Below are 17,782 nucleotides of genomic sequence, written 5' to 3'. Positions count from 1 at the left end.
AGGGAGTGGTCGATCTAAGTGTCTGCAGGTCGAATGGAAGGCCAATGGCACCACCTGCTGTGATATTGGGAGTGGAACCATTAGGAACAAGGAAGAATGTGATCCCATCTGCAAAATCATAGCTTCCTATCGAATCAATGACAAACGAGAAATAGGTGTTGAAGTCCGTGAGTTTTCCAGAAGTGTTGTCCCAAAGGAAAAGAGGATCTTTGTATGTGGCTTAACCAGCTGCGTGGCTCTGGCTCGTGTTCATCTCATTTGGGGTGAGTTGGATGCCTTCAGGTGAGACATAAGCATCTCCTTCTACAACTATCTCTGCATTTAGTTGCGGACCAATATTAGTCGAGTTGAAGCTCAGTGCAATTGCATGAAGAGGGTTTACTACAAGGAAGTAGGTAACAGATGATTGCGTAGAAGAAGAAGAAAAAGAGAGAACGAAGTAAATTTTGTGATCGGAGGGGGTTCCACGAGTTGCAAACAGCCATGGCCATGGTTGGTTGAGGAAAATTAGTTTTTGGTGAATGAGTTTGACATATAAATTAGTAAATAACTATAGGTCATCTTTTGTACCGAAGTCTTGCAACTTTGGTTTGTTTATTTTTTTTTTGGAACACAAGTCTTGCAACTCTGTTGAATCAGTTTTTTTTTTTTGGTTGAACCAGTCTTTTTGTGAACTGTTTCATAGATATAATTTTCTTTTCATCGCCTGTGTTCTTTTTAATCACAAAAAATAGAAAACATTGCTTGGTAATTTTTTAATTTATTTTTATTTGTCCAAAAAAAAAATTATTTATTTTTTATATTATTCATTTGGGGTCCTTCTCATGTGACATTTGAAAACGAAATGTTGCAATTAATTAAGTTTGGTGCAAGGCCGGGATTAGGAAAGGCCAGTAAGGCGGCCTTGGACTCTCGAATTCTTTTTAAAAATAGGCTCCTTAGATAATTTTAACTCTTATGTTATGTTTGTTTTATTAGAATGATATAATAATTTCATCATAATTTATATTCCCACATTTGGTTCACTAAAAAATTTATTAAAAATTATATTACAAATAAAATTATCATTGAATATGAATAGTTATTTTATAAAGAGTTTAATGAATAACTATTTCGTTTCATTCAATTTTAATGAACCAAACATTATATTATAATATTAGTAGTTCAAAATTAAAATTTTATTAAAAACAATTGAATTGATGAATTATTTAAAAGTAATAAATGGTTGTTTGTCAAATGTATGGATTATTTATAAAATATTATTGACTATACTAGTCACAATTTTCTTTAGAGAGAGAAATTTGTTAAAGTTAAAGTTGAGCAAATTTTACATTACATCACAAAAGGTTTATCAAAGTGACATTGTTTTGGTCTAATTAGCACCCTCAAACTTGTTCAAAATCTCATTTTCACTTTTGTTAAAATTTCACTTTAGTGATGATAAATGGAATAAATGGTGGCATTGTAACTTGACATAAAGTTTAAGGGATTGACTGTTATAATTAAAAATGAAAGAACTGAAATGATATTATCATAAAAGTACAAGGATGCTAAGTGTAATCTTTTGACAGGTTTGTCCTCTTCTGTTGTCTAATTGAGATTTTATTTTATTTTTAAACGTTTGCTTTGTGTTCACGTTTACGAATTAAAAGCTTTATTTAGAGATTTACCCCAGTTTTTACTTGAATTTGCAGTTTTGGCTCGTGGGTTTGATGGGTTGGTTTCCTTTTATTGTTTAGTTCTTGTATCTTTGTTGGTTTTTTTGGTCCATTTTACTCTTCCATTTAACTCAATAAATTAGTGTGCATTAGTGTTCTGTTCAACGGTTTTTAATAATTTATTTTTTACTGTGTTGGAAACCATGTGGTAAATACACATGGTGTGACCTCATGGTACATATGGTGTGGCCTAATTTTTAAGGGCACATCGTATGCATGGTCCATCCACACATGGCCTACTTATGAGGGACATATGGTCTTGGACATATGGTGTGACATAACCATGAGGTACTCATGGTTTGCCATATATGTCTATATAAAGGCTCATACTCAACAATGTGTAGACACACCAAAAACAATAAGTTATTTCTCTATTCATTTGTCTTGAGGCTACCATCTTGAAAGCTTAGGAATTTGGAGTGTGGATAACTATTGAGAACTCTAGTAACTTCTCAATTGACGGGGATTTTTCCAGACGAGGCTTGTAATTCAAGCATCCGATCCAAACCCTTTTTGCATCAGCTAATATAATTACCCGTATATTTTTCCTTCATACTGATTTTGGTGAACCAGTTGTTTTCCATTCTTTGCATAACAATGTTCAGTTTCAAATGATGGAACTAACTTAGCAGCAAATGAATGGTTGAACATGCATATATTTGAGACTCTGATTTGTATGTATTTTTTATGAGCAAAAACTTAGGGATGTATGGCTTATCTGTAGATGGCCATTTTTCTTTTGATAGAGCATATAGTAGGAAGATTGTTTTAAAAAGTAATCACTTTTACTCAGAGATCATACAAACATTAAGTAAACATGTATGCTATCAAATGTCTAGAAATATCGAAGACTGAAATAATACTGATTCAACCCTTAAAATGAAGATGAAAGCATGTTCAGTGGAGGAGCAAAATATGTTGGCACAGGTATTTTCGATGGGAGAATGGGCACTGGTGCTTCAAAAGTAAGGACATGAATTGCTTGCCTTATTGAAGGCCGGTTACTGAAATCCGGGTGAGCACACCACAGCCCGACGATCATCAACCGTCCCATCTCTCGATTATCGAATTCTGCACGTAGTTTCGGATCTGCAGCTTCAAGAATCTGTCCTACTCCATAGAGTTCCCAAACCCACTCCACCAGCACTATCTGACTCTCTTTGGCATTTGGGTCAATTGGTTTTCTTCCACAGGCTATTTCCAGAGCCACAATCCCAAAGCTGTACACATCCGATTCTCTGCTTGCTTTGCCTGAAGTGACACATTCAGGAGCCATGTAGCCCATAGTCCCAGCCAAGTCTGTGGTTTGCGGTCCTTTTTCATGGTCAACAAGCCTGGCTAAACCAAAATCTCCGAGCCTAGCATTAAAACTCGAATCCAACATAACGTTGCTCGATTTCACATCTCTATGGATGGCGCACTGTTCCCATTCTTCATGTAAATACAGCAAAGCCGAGGCAAGGCCTTGAGCAATTCGGTACCTCACAGTCCATGACAATACATTTTCTTCCCCGAAGAGAAGGGAATCTAGGCTGTCATTTGGCATGAACTCATAAACAAGTAGTAGTTCTTTGTCATGGCACCAGCCAAGCAGTTGCACCAAATCCCTATGTCTCAATCGGCTAATGATCTTCACTTCCGATGCATATTCCTTTATCCCTTGTCTAGACTCCCTCGAAACCCTCTTGATTGCGACATAGGAGTTCCAATCCCTCAAGAAGCCTCTGTACACCCCACCAAACCCTCCTTCTCCAAGCTTCTCCTCCTCTGTAAAGTTCTTTGTCGAGCCAACCAACTCATGATAAGGAAACTTCTTAGAACCCATTCCTTTCTCAAATTCATCGTCCAAGGCTGCGTTGAAGGCAGGATGATTTCCACCATTCCCCTTTCCCCTCTTTACTCTTGTTTTCCATAAGTAAACTGATGACAAAACAAATCCGAAAATCACAACAGTTGCACCAAAAGTCAATCCCACAACTTCTACTATCTTGTTAGTTCCTACTCGGGATGATGGTGTGTGCTTTGTCATGGCTGCAGTTGGATCAGTATGATTGTTTCTGTCATACCCAATAGTCTGTAAACTTGAATTGAAATACCATGAACAAATGGAATGTATCTCAGTTGAAGCTCTGGTGGTAGCTGAGAAGCCAAAAGTAACCCATTCTGGCAAGTATTTTCTCAGATTAATTATGTAGTAAATACCATCTAATTCAGCTTTGTAACCTTTGAAAAGTACACTCAGATTATTTAATTTAGCATCATAACTAATCCAAGAATTGACTTTTTTCCCAGCATGAATACTAGCAGGCAAAGTTGCGACCGAGCTTACAGAGTTGATGTCAATACCGATATGAGCGCCAGTGTCAGAGTCCCATTGGTTTACAAATGTATCAAACTCAACTGCAACAAATGGAGGGCCTGTTGAGTTAGTTGTCTGGTTGTTGCTCGCAAGACTGTGACCAAGGCCAAGACCACCACCTTCAGTGTTTGGAGGTATATGGGAACCATTGGGAACAAGGAAGAATGCAAGGCCATCACCACCGGTGATTGGACTTGAAATGTTTGCCGTAGAGATCACGAAGGAGAAATGAGTAGTGAAGTCAGGGAGATTTCCCGAGGCATTGTCCCATAGGTGCAGTGATTCTGTATAGGTGGCTCGTCCTGTCTTCCCGCTCATATCCTTGTCACGCTCGTTTAAGGTCAGTTGAATGGCTCCAGCCACAGGATATGCATCTCCCTCATAATTTATTTCATGGTTATTTGGATTGAAGCTGTCAAAGTTGAAAGACGGGGGAGAAACAAATGAGAAAACTGACAGAAAGGACATGTAGAACATGAAGAGAAAAAATAGAAGCTGCTCTGGTGAACAGAGATGAGTATTTCTGGAGTTATAGGCAGCCATAATCAGGAATAGTGTTTTATGGATAATTAGAAGCCTTCTTATTGTCACATATGTTTTCTCTTTCTGTTTAATGTTTTCATTTTTTGGGAAAACACGAAAGTCTAATAGGAGGGTTGCAGTTTCAAAGTCAATCATAATCCGCAAACAAAAAACACACGGTTCCTATTCTAAGTTGAAGGTTTCAATTATGTTTGGAGTGTCAATTGGGTTGAGAGCTTGATTCAATGTACAAAATTGTCTTCAAAAAATTATTTTGTTGGACTTGAGCAAAGTGACAATCCGCCTTAGTCTACACGCCACAAGTCAATGTAGAGATTGGGCAGGGAAACTTATATAAGGAAAGTGACAATGAGCTTAGCAAGTAAAGTCTCTTATTTGGAGACTTGGGATCAAACCCCTCTCCTTCATCTGGGTAAGAAGTGTATTGAATTGGGAATGTATTGTATCCACACACAAACAAATCCACTCTGTCACTAAAATTATCACATTTGTGTCGCTCTACATCGGACTATCAATTTGAACAACAAAAATGCAATGGACCCAGATTTCTTGTCCCAGATTTTTCTAGGTGAAGTGTGTTTGTGTGATGGAGATTGAACTGGTGCAGTGTGAGTCTTAAGTATAAAATGAATCTGAGTCATAGATTGTTATTTTTTTTAGGGTAAAATTTCTAGGATTGTAGCATTTCTCTTTGAAAAATTAACTCCCTAAACTAATTAGTTCACTTCATCCCAAATAAATAATACTACAAACTTAGACTTAATTACTCAGAAATTACCTAGGATTATCATTTTTTTGTTCAGATTTATTTTACAAATGGATTTCACAATACACGAATTCAATCTCAACCGCACATTCCCATTTGGGGTAAATTCGGGATCCATACGTCTTGGTCCATAGAATTATTCATCCCAAACAGTCATCAATGTAGTTAATATTTTTTGAGCAGGTTTACGGTCCAGAAAATCACCCACAAATTACAATCTAATGCTAGGATTTATTTATAATGGGGTCCACGACAACAAGCTTAAATATGGACCCTAGATCAGGAATTCTGAACAATTTCTAGTATATTTTCCTGGGACAATAGACTTTTGTAAGAGACAAATATCCAACCAAATTCCATGCAGCAAACAAAACACAAGCAGTTATAATACAATACAAAGTACAATGAATTGTAGCAAATTTTTGTCTCTATATAGAACTAACTCTAAAGTGAACTAATGTTCAGTTTAAAGGGTAAATTGATGATTTGAAGACACAAAGTCAAAAAAAAATTTGGCCCAAAAAAGTACACAAAAATCAAAGGTCGAGAGCGTGCTTCATGAGTTGTCTTCAAAATTCAAACCACGAAAAGAGCACAGCCACTAGTTTGCAGTGTATCAAATGTTGATTATGCATTTTGGTCTTAGTGCTGAGAAATTCTTGTGCCTATACACATAACACTTCAGCTTTTCTTCTTCAATAATTTGTTAATCATATATGAATGAAATAATATTACAATTTGTTAGTCATATAACTTATGAGTAAATTATACTCAGAAATTTGTTTTATATCTAGCTATGGTTTTCAAAAGAGATGCATAAATTTATCATGACTTGTTTTTTGTTGTTGCATCCCCAACGATTTTGGGTAGTTCAGGTATCCATGCAAGGGATTCAAATTATTAAATATTAAAAACTACCAGGAGAAATAAAATTTAAAAACAAAAATATTTCAAACATATAGTAGCGTTTTTGTAAACGTCAATGAAAGTCGCATCAAGTATATAGCAGAGTTTGTCCAAACGTCGGTGAAAGTATCTAGCGGCATGTACTTAAACGTCAGTGAAAATGATTAGTGGCGTTTTTAAAATGATGCAAAGCTAAGGCGACGGCCATGTCTTCAATGAAATGTAAAAGTTATTGTAAAAACCTCATTTTTAACGGCATTTTTGTGCCTATGCCGAAGTTTTTAAAATGTTACTAAATCTTAATTTTTCTGTAGAATCGCAACGGTAATACCATCTTACTTAATATAAATGGAATAAGTGAACAATTCATTTATATAATTTTGTAGTCTAATTACTAGTGCATGATATTTGAAGTCTCATTAATTGATGATATCTACACCCTTGTGAAACACAAATCATTACAAGAAGAAAAATGATGATTCAGCTATAGAGAATGAGGTGAATTTAAAGAAATTTGTGTTGTAACTAGTATAGCTAAAAGACTAAAATTGACCGCTATTAGAAAAAGTAATAGAGCCATTGGTACAAGAAACCAAAGAAGGAGGACTCACTAGAGGTGTAATGCATGTTCCCACAGGCATTTTTGTTGGCAAAATGGGCAATGGAGCTTCAAAATTAAGCACATGAATTGCTTATTTAATTGAAGGTCGGAGATTGTGATCCGGGTGGACACACCAAAGCCCAACCATCATCAAGCATTCCATTTCTTCTTGAACAACATATGGCCATATCTTTGGATCAACCGTCTCGTCAAGAAGCCTACTGGTACCACAAAGGTCCCAAACCCACTCTACCATTCTCATTTGACTTCTTGAGACATTCAGGTCAATGGGTTTTCTTCCACAAGCTATTTCCAATGCCACAATTTCAAAATTGTAAACATCTGATTCCTTGTTTGCATTGCTTGTGATTAGGCATTCTGGTGCCACATAACCCCTGGTTCCTACCAAAATAGTTGTTTGGAAGTCTTTTCCGTGATCAACAAGCCTAGCTAATCCAAAATCTTCAAGTTTAGAATTGAAATTTGAATCCAACATGACATTGTTTGATTTTACATCCCTGTGCACCACACACTGTTACCATTCTTCATGTAGATAAAACAATGCTGAGGCCAAGCCTTGAGCAATCTTGTACCTACTTGCCCATGTCAACAAGCTTTTTTCTTTGAATAGATGGTAATCTAAGCTTCCATTTTCCATGAACTCATAAACAAGTAGGAGTTCTCTTTTGTTATGACACCAACCAACTAGTTGCACCCAATTTCTATGCCTCAAACGACTAATGATCTTCATTTCTGCTGCTTACTCCTTTCTTCCCTGTTTTGGGCCCTTTGGTATCCTCTTCACAACAACATAGGACTTGGATTCCCTCAAAAGACCTCTATAAACCCCACCAAATCCTCCCTCTCCAAGCGTTTGATCCTCCGTGAAGTTGTTGCATGAAACAATTCACCATACGAAAATTTCTTCGACCCAGTACTTGCCTCAAATTCATTGTCCATGGACATATCAAGGGTTAACTCCTCATCTTCTCCTTGTGCTATTCTTTTCTTCCACAAGACAAAGCCAAGCAGTGCCAACCCACCAACAAAACAATTCAGTCAACAGTCAATCCCACTACTGGTGCCTTCTTGTTTGTCTTCTTTGCAAGGATTTGCAAAGTCGAATTGAATTTGCATGGTTTAATAGTATGTTTCTCAACAGAGTATCCTGTTGCAACTGATAAGCTAATTGTAACCAATTCTGAAAAATGCATACTTAATTCATATTCAATAAATTAAGGGCACTTCTAGAATTATTTGGAAAACCAGTGAAAAAATATTATATTATCATATTAGTAGTTTAAAAATGAAATTTATTGGAAAAATTTTAAGAACAATTGAAGTGGTGAATTATTCAAAGGTAATGGATAGTTGTTTGTCAAATATATAGATTACTTATAAAATATTATTGACTGACTATACTAGTCACAATTTTCTTTAGAGAGAAATTTCTTAAAGTTGATCAAATTTTACTATACGTCACAAAAAGTTTATCAAAGTGACATTGTTTTGGTCTAATAAGCACCCTTAAATTTTTATCAAAATCTCATTTTAGTCATTGCACTTTTGTTAAAACCTTACTTTAGTGATGATAAATTGAAGGAATGGTGACATTGTAGCTCGACTGTTACAATTGAAAGTGAAAGAACAATATGATTCATATTCCATGAAAGGATTCAAATTATTAAATATTAAAAACTACCAAGAGAAATAAAATCCAAGAACAAAAATATCTCAAACATATAATGGTGTTTTCTGTAAACATCAGTGAAAATTGTTACACTAACATTGGCATAGTTTGCTACATCAAATATATAGCAGTGTTTGTCTAAATGTCGGTGAAAGTATCCAGCAGCGTGTACTTAAATGTCAACGAAAATGATTAGTTGCATTTTTGAAATGACACAAAGTTAAGGCGACGGCCACATCAAATATATAGCAACGTTTGTCTAAATGCTGGTGAAAGTATCCAGCGGGGTGTACTTAAATTTCAGTGAAAATGATTAGTCGCATTTTTTAAACGACACAAAGCTAAGGTGATGGCCACATCTTCAATGAAATGTAAAAATCATTGTAAAAACATCATTTTTAACAGCATTTTTGTGCCTATGCCGACGTTTTTAAAATGTCACTAAATCGTAATTTTTCTGTAGATTTGCAACGGTAATACCATATTACTTAATATAAATGAAATAAGTAAACAACTCATTTTATGTAATTTTGTAGTCTAATTACTAACGTATGATATTTGAACTCTTATTAATTGATGATATCTACAGTCTTGTGAAACACAAATCATTACAAAAAGAAAAAAGTTGATGCAGCTATAGAGAATGAGGTGAATTTAAAGAAATTTGTGTGGTAAGTATAGTATAGCTTGAAGACTAAAATCGACAGTTATTAGAAAAAGTAATAGAGCCATGGGTACAAGAAGCCAAAGATGAAAGAGTATTTAATGAAGGTGTAATGTATGTTGCCACAGGCATTTTTGTTGGCAGAATGGGCAATGGAGCTTCAAAATTAAGCACATGAATTACTTGTTTAATTGAAGGTCGGAGATTGTGATCCGGGTGAGCACACCAATGCCCAACCAACATCAAGCATTCCATTTCTTCTTGAACAAAATTTGGACATATCTTTGGATCAACCGCCGCTTCAAGAAGCCTACCGGTACCATAGAGGTCCCAAACCCATTCCACCATTCTCATCTAACTTTCTGGGACCTTCAGGTCAATAGGTTTTCTTCCACAAGCTATTTCCAATGCCACAATTCCAAAACTGTAAATATCTGATTCCTTGTTAGCTTTGCCTGTGATTAGACATTCTGGTGCCATGTAACCCCTGGTCCCTGCCAAAATAGTTGTTTGAGAGTCTTTTCCATGATCAACAATCCTAGCTAATCCAAAATCCCCAAGTTTAGCATTGAAATTTGAATCCAACATGACATTGCTTGATTTTATATCCCTGTGCACCACACACTGTTCCCATTCTTCGTGTAGATAGAACAATGCTGAGGCCAAGCCTTGAGCAATTTTGTACCTTCTTGTCCATGTCAACAAAATTTTTTCTTTGAATAGATGGTAATCTAGGCTTCCATTTTGCATGAACTCATAAACAAGTAGGAGTTCTCTTTTGTCATGACACCAACCAACTAGTTGCACCAAATTTCTATGCCTCAAACGACTAATGATCTTCACTTCCGATGTGTACTCCTTTATTCCCTGTCTTGATCCCTTTGATATCCTCTTGACAGCAACATAGGAGTTGGATTCCTTTAAGAAACCTCTATAAACCCCACCAAATCCTCCCTCTCCAAGCTTCTGTTCCTATGTGAAGTGGTTTGTTGCACGAAACAGTTGACCATACGAAAACTTCTTTGGCCCGGGACCTGCCTCAAATTCATTGTTCATGGATATTTCAATGGCAAACTTATCTTCTTCTTTTGCTCTACTTTTCTTCCACATGACAAAGCCAACCAAAGCCAATCCACCAACCAAAACCAAAGAGCCGACAATCAATCTTACTACCAGTGCCTTTTTGGTTTTTGCACCCATCTTCTTCCCAAGGCCAGGGATGACTGTGTTTGGGGCTAAAGCTGGACTGGGATCTGGTTCTGTTGACACATCGATTTGCAAAGTCGAATTGAATTGCCATGATTTAATTGTATGCTTCTCAAAATAGAGTCCTGTTGCAGCTGAAAAGCCAATTGTAACCCATTCTGATAAGTACTCTCTCAGATCAACCGAGTAACTAAGGCTACTTTTGATTCTCTGATTATTTATAGAACCAGTGAAAATAACACTCAAATTTTGTGAACTAGAATCATAACTAATCCAAGCTTCATTTTCTATGCTATACGTTATGTTAGTGTACCATACTTGAGTAGCGTTAGATGTGAGAGAGTTGATATCGATACCTACGTGAGTTTCCTTTGGATACCTGTCATTATGTGGACAGGTATCAAACTCCACAGCGACAAAGGGAGTGGTCCATTTGTTTGTTTGGGGATTGATTGGAAGCCCCATGGCACCACCGCTTGTGATATCGGGAGTGGAACCATTAGGAACAAGGAAGAATGCGAGCCCATCTCCATAATTATGGCTTCGCTGTGAATCAATGACAAACGAGAAATAGGTGGTGAAGTCTGTCAAGTTTCCAGAACCTCTGTCCCAAAGGTGAAGAGGATCTTTATACATGGCTCGACCGGCTCTTTGCGATCGGTCTGTGCCTAGGTCGTTTGGGGTGACTTGGATGCCATCATCGTTGATATAAGCAGGTGGATTGGCTATTACCTTGATATTTTGAAGAGTTTGATCAATCTTGGGGAAGTTGAAGATTAGTGCAGTTGCATGAAGAGGGAAGTAGTAAAGGGTGAAGAAGAAAAGGAGAGAACAAGGCAGAAAAATACTTGATGGGAATAGTGGGTTCCAATAGTTGCGGACAGGCACAGCCATGGTTTTGAGTACTACTTTGGAAGCATATATGAAAATACCTATTTATATTGAGTCTCATGTATATAATAGTATAGTATAGACGTGCAGTTACCTATCAACATTAGGGTTCTCCAATGCCTAGTTGACGCGTATGTCAGATGAAAAAAAAAAAATAGCCCCAATAGGGTATGGTGTATTGTGTTTAAATATTTGGAATGGGTAATATGTTTGAATTCAAACCACTTTTCATGGAAAAATTACTTTGAAAAAATAGTCTCAGAGATGGAATCCGAGGAGGAGGAGAAGGAGTAGGAGGAGGAGAGATGGAATCCGAGGAGGAGGAGAAGGAGGAGAAGGAGGAGTCATATAAATACGAGAAAACTGTTTACTATGTGATTGGCTTGACCCATCTCCGGTGTGTTATATTCACTGGCTGTCTGTTCGAGACTCAAATGTTTTATTAATATTTTTATTAAATGTCTCACATGAATGCGGGAGTTACATAAGATCCATATGGTCACACCCATGTAAAATATTTTGTAAAAATATTAGTAAAACATTTAGGTCCGGCATTTTTCCCGTTCCAAAGTCTTGTTTGAATTTTGCTGAATCAGTCATTGTGTTGCTCTGTTTCAACGTCGCACCGCTGGTCTTCTTTCAGCATAAATGAATTGAAAACACTGCTTGGAAATTTTTTAAGCACTATTATCGAATCTTCGACTTTTAGTTGTACGTGAGTGACGAAGATTTAATTTTACATTATTTTTTCATTTTCTCTCTCCTAAAATTTATGCTCCCTTTGTTTGGATAGAAAATGTTTTTCAAAAAATATTTTTCGTATATTCTGGTATTTAATATAATAGAATACGAAACTCAACAAAAAAAAAGCATTTTTCATGGTCAATAGAAAAAAAAAAACCTATTTTGGTAGAAAATATTTTCCTCTCCTTAAATTTATGCACCGTTTGTTTGGATAGAAAATATTTTTCGTATTTTCTGATATTTGGTATAATAGAATACGAAACTCAACAAAAAAACATTTTTCATGGTCAATAAAAAAAAACAACCTATTTTTGTAGAAAATATTTTCCGTTTTTAAAAGGCGAAAACATTTTCCAAACTAAAATTTTACTATTGTCACGACACCACCTCCACCACTACGCCACCATCACCACGGTCACTGCCACCATCATTGTCATTGCCTCACCACCATGCCACCACCTCTACCTCCATCTTCATTCTATTACCACCACTACCAAATATATAAATAAATAAATAAAATCTAAAAAAAAATTTCGTAGAAAATATATTTTATCCAAACAAAGTATTGCGTACATGATTTATTTTATTTTATTGATATCTTACTGACTTGTAGTCCTAGACGAGCTTACATTTTTTTATTCAAGTTTAGCAATTCAACAATTTTTATGTCATACGAAATTTCAAGGTCATATAGCTCAGTTTTTAAAAGCATAAATTACATTTATGGTCCTTACAATTTTAATTTTATTAATTTTGTTTTTAAAAAATTTAATTTGAATTGATTTAGTCTAATTGTAAACGGACCATCTAAATAATTTAACGGAATAATAATAAAATACAAATATAGTTACTAAAGTATATGTTCTATGTCATTTTAATCCTTATAATTTTTAATTTTTGTCATTTTGGTCTCGAAATATTGATGAAGAAGATGAACGTAAAATTACAATATTAAGGGACGAAATCAACAAAAGTAAAACTTTAGAGACCAAAATGATACAAAATGTATACTTTAGGGACTCTATTTGAAATTTATAATTTTTTTTTTATTAGCACCGAGGTGTCTGGATCAAAACCCGACTAATGTCCTATAGTGCAAAAGACTTTGGCAAAGAGTTTTCTGCAAATGCATCATAATTAATTCAAGAGTTTTTTTTTTTCCCAATCCGATAGCCTCAAGAAATTGTTAGCAGTTAAGAGATTTTAATTCCTAAACTTTGAAAGGTGCCCATCCTAAAAACCAAGATTTTACCATCAGGCCAATCCTTGAGATTTAAGAACATTATAATTATTTGTTAACAATTTAAATAGTCATTTGAAATTGGACCAATTTACCTCAAATTGAACACTACCGAGACAAAATTAATAAAAGTAAAACTTGAAAGAACTAGATGATACAAAATTCGTACTGTTGAAACCATTAGTATATTTTTATCCATTTTCAAAATCCCATCCCCTTGATAATATAAATTATTTCTTGTTGTATTAAAAAAATTAGGGTAGATTACAGTTTCAACACATACTCTAATTCACTTTGGTTCTTATAGTTTCAAATTACATTGGTGGTCTTTATATTTTATTTCTTGTGTCATTTTGATCCATACACTTTCAATTGGCTCAATTTTGACTACTAATTTTAAATTTTATATCAATGTAGTCCAATTGATAATATCGTTAGTGTTTTTTAAAGAAAATTATCACTAAATTGGTTGAGATTAATTCATTGAGATTAGTAAGTTTGTAATTTTGTCCTTAAAATATGACACATGAGACTATAAACAAATACTAAAAATTGTAATAAATTGGATTAAATTGAGATAAAATCATAAATTCAGGATCAAAATCAAACCAATTAAAATTACAAGAACTAAAATAATACAATGATCAAAGTACAAGGACTATCATCGTAATTTGCCTTAGTTTTAATTTGAACAATTTGATCCCTATACTTTACATCTAATTTCAATTTGGTTCTTCTGTTAAAAAATGTAATTAACCCAAGACTAAAAGATCAAAAAGAGCATAATCAAGCCCAAAGTGCTCCAAACCAATCCTAGCCAAAACAGCTAGCAGAAACCAAAAACAAAATATGTATGCTATCATTTTGCTCTTTGTTGCTTGTTTTCTTGAGATTTAAGTTATGAAGGCAACAATGCTATTTTTCAGCACCCAAAGGTGCAGTGATTCTGTATAGGTGGCTCGTCCTATCTTCCTGCTTATGTCCATGTCACACTGGTTTAAGGTCAGTTGAATGGTTCCCTCATAATTTATATATTTCATGGTTATTTCGATTGAAACTGTCGAAGTTGAAAGATAAGGGAGAAACGAATGAGAAAACTGACAGAAAGAAGAACATGAAGAGAAAAGAAAGAAGAAGCTCTGGTGAACAGAGATGAGTATTTCTGGAGTTGTAGGCAGCCATAATCAGGAGTTGTGTTTTATGGACAATTGGAAGCCTTCTTACGTTGTATTTGGTTGGGAGATTTGAAAAAAAAAGAAAAAAAAAAAAGATAGGTAAAATATGAATAAAATATACTTATATTTTACCTAATTTCACACACATTTTCCCTTTCATTTTTCAAATCCCTTCACAAATCTCTCAACCAAACTGAACATTATTGTAACATATGTTTTTGACTTCTACTTTTTGTTTTCATTTTTTGGGAAAACACAATAGTCTAATAGGAGGGTTGTAGTTTCAAAGTCAATCATAATCCACAAACACAAAACACATATGGTTCCTATTCTATGTTGAAGGTTTCAATTATGTTTGGAGTGTCAATTGGGTTGAGAGCTTGATTTAAAATGTACAAAATTGTCTTCGATAATTTGTTTTGTCTGGCTTGAGCACAGTGACAATCCGCCGTAGTCTACATGCCACAAGTCAATGTAGAGATTGGGCAGGGAAAGAAGGCTCATATAAAGAAAGTGACAATGAGCTTAGCAGGTAAAGTCTCCTTTTGGAGACTTTGGATCAAACCCCTCTCCTTCATCGGGGTAAGAAGTGTATTGAATTGGGAATGTATTGTATCCACACACACACAAACAAATCCACTGTGTCACTAAAATTATCACAATTCACCTGACTATCAATTTGAACAACAAAAATGCTATGGACCCAGATTTCTTGTCCTAGAATTTTTTGGGTGAAGTGCATTTTTGTGATGGAAATTGAACTGGTGTAGTGTGAGTCTTAAGTATGAAATGAATCTGAATCATAGATTGATATCTTTTTAGGGTAAAATTTCTAGGATTCTAGCATTACTGTTTGAAAAATTAACTTCTTAAACTAATTAGTTCACTTTATCCCAAATCAGTAATACTACAAACTTAGACTTAACTACAAGGAAATTATCTAGAATTATCATCTTGTGGTTCAAATTTATTTTACACATGGATCCCACACTACACAAATTCGATCTCAACCACACATTCCCATTTGGGGTAAATTCGGGATCCATATGTGTTGGTCCATAGACTTATTCATCCCAAACAGTCAATGTTGTTAATATTTTTTGAGCAGGTCTACAGACCATAAAATCACCCAGAAATTACAATCTAATGCTAGGATTTATTTATAATGGGATGTACAATAATAAGCTTAAATACGGATCCTAGATCAGGGATTCTGAACAGTTTCTATAATATTTTCCTAGGACAATAGACTTTTGTAAGAGACAAATATCCAACCAAATTCCATGCAACAAACAAAACACAACTAATTATTTTGGAAAAAATTCAATACAATACAAAGTACAATGAATTGTAGCAAAAAATAAGTGAACAACTCATTTATGTAATTTTGTAGTCCAATTACTTGCGTATGATATTTGAACTCTCATTAATATCTACACCCTTGTAAAACACAAATCATTACAAGAAGAAAAATGCTGATGCAGCTATAGAGAATGAGGCAAATGTAAAGAAATTTGTGTGGTAACTAGTATAGCTTGAAGACCAAAATCGACCACTATTAGAAAAAGTAATAGAGCCATTCGTACAAGAAGCCAAAGAAGGAGGATTCACTGGAGGTGTAATGTATGTTGCCACAAGCATTTTTGTTGGCAAAATGCGCAATGGAGCTTCAAAATTAAGCACATGAATTTGCTTGTTTAATTGAAGGTCGGAGATTGTGATCCGGGTGGGCACACCAAAGCCCAACCATCATCAAGCATTCCATTTCTTCTTGAACAACATATGGCCATGTCGTTGGATCGATTGCCTCGTCAAGAAGCCTACCAGCACCATAGAAGTCCCAAACCCACTCTTCCATTCTCATCTGACTTTCTGGGACATTCAAGTCAATGAGTTTTTTTCCACAAGCTATTTCTAATGCCACAATTCCAGAACTGTAAACATCTGATTCCTTATTTGCATTGTGATTAGACATTTTGGTGCCATGTAGCCCTTGATTCCTGCCAAAATAGTTGTTTGAAAGTCTTTTCCGTGATCAACAAGCCTAGCTAATCCAAAATCCCCAAGAATCCAACATGACATTGCTTGATTTTACATCCCTGTGCACAACATATTGTTCCCATTCTTCGTGTAGATAGAACAATGCTGAGGCCAAGCCTTGAGCGATCTTGTACCTTCTTGCCCATGTCAACAAGCTTTTTTCTTTGAATAAATGGTAATCTAAGCTTCCATTTTCCATGAACTCATAAACAAGTAGGAGTTCTCTTTTGTTCTGACACCAACCAACTAGTTGCACCAAGTTTCTTTGCCTCAAACGACTAATGATTTCACTTCTGCTAGGTACTCCTTTCTTCCCTGTTTTGATCCCTTTGATATCCTCTTCATAGCAACATAGGATTGGATTCCCTCAAAAAACCTCTATAAACCCCACCAAATCCTCCCTCTCCAAGCTTTTGGTCCTCTGCGAAGTTATTTGTTGCACGAAAAAATTCACCATACGAAAACTTATTTGGCCCAGTACTTGCCTCAAATTCATTGTCCATGGACATACCAAGGGTGAACTCCTCATCTTCTTCTTGTGCTATTCTTTTCTTCCACAAGACAAAGCCAAGCAGTGCCAACCCACCAACCAAAACAATTGAGCCAACAGTCAATCCCACTACTAGTGCCTTCTTGTTTGTCTTCTTTGCAAGGATTTGCAAAGTCGAATTGAATTTCCATGATTTAATAGTATGTTTCTCAACAGAGTATTTGTTGCAGCTGATAAGCCAATTGTAACCCATTCTGAAAAATACATGCATAAATTCACATTCAATAAATTAAGGGCACTTCTGGAATTATTTCGAAAACCAGTGAAAATAACACTCAGAATTTTCGAACTAGAATTATAACTAATCCAAGCTTCATATTCTATCCCCCGTGTTATATCACAGTTCCATATTTCAATAGCAGTAGATTGGAGAGAATTGATATTAATACCTACATGAGGTCTCGGGATACTGTAACGGTCAATCCCATGATCGTAATAGGTATCAAACTCCATAGCAATGAAAGAACTAAATGATCTGATTGTACCAAGTTTGATCGTAATAGGTATCAAACTCCACAGTTGATATTGACACCTCTACCGTTAGTTACCGTTTATAATCAAACGAAAATTGTCGACGTGGCACCGAAATTTCGTTTGAAATTTTATTTTATCCCCCAAACTATCTCAAAAATTTCAATTGCACCCCAAACTTCATATTGTTGAGGGGTCTAATTGATATTTTGGGAATA

General features: G+C 35.3%; 1 protein-coding gene and 2 pseudogenes across 2 annotated transcripts; all 3 read right to left on the bottom strand.

The window, feature by feature from the left end:
- Positions 1-2,540: 2,540 nt before the first annotated feature.
- On the bottom strand, positions 2,541-4,735 carry LOC145804818 (L-type lectin-domain containing receptor kinase IX.1 pseudogene; annotated as a pseudogene). Its single transcript, XR_014347308.1, has one exon. The product of XR_014347308.1 is annotated as an L-type lectin-domain containing receptor kinase IX.1 pseudogene (transcript).
- Positions 4,736-9,277: 4,542 nt separating this feature from the next.
- LOC145803903 (L-type lectin-domain containing receptor kinase IX.1 pseudogene) lies at positions 9,278-11,347 on the bottom strand (annotated as a pseudogene).
- Positions 11,348-16,884: 5,537 nt separating this feature from the next.
- LOC145803902 (L-type lectin-domain containing receptor kinase IX.1-like) lies at positions 16,885-17,521 on the bottom strand. The gene is made up of 2 exons (XM_082897292.1): positions 17,487-17,521; positions 16,885-17,287 (listed from the first exon to the last, which is right to left on the bottom strand). Exons 1-2 carry the CDS (start codon positions 17,519-17,521, stop codon positions 16,885-16,887), a joined length of 438 nt encoding a protein of 145 aa, XP_082753418.1.
- Between the last annotated feature and the right edge of the window lie 261 nt (positions 17,522-17,782).

This window comes from Camellia sinensis, chromosome 12 (genome assembly GCF_055761805.1).
Source record: "Camellia sinensis isolate YWXY chromosome 12, ASM5576180v1, whole genome shotgun sequence".
Lineage (NCBI taxonomy): Eukaryota > Viridiplantae > Streptophyta > Magnoliopsida > Ericales > Theaceae > Camellia > Camellia sinensis.
Note: the sequence above shows the minus strand (reverse complement) of the source record. Positions and strands in the feature narration are given on the sequence as shown.

Bases quoted from the DNA above. Each gene is read 5' to 3' on its own strand.
- LOC145803902 (XM_082897292.1), bottom strand. From the start codon at position 17,521: ATGGGATTGACCGTTACAGTATCCCGAGACCTCAT. The intron at 17,288-17,486 runs GTAGGTATTAAT...TGTATTTTTCAG, and splicing joins ACAGTATCCCGAGACCTCAT to AATGGGTTACAATTGGCTTA.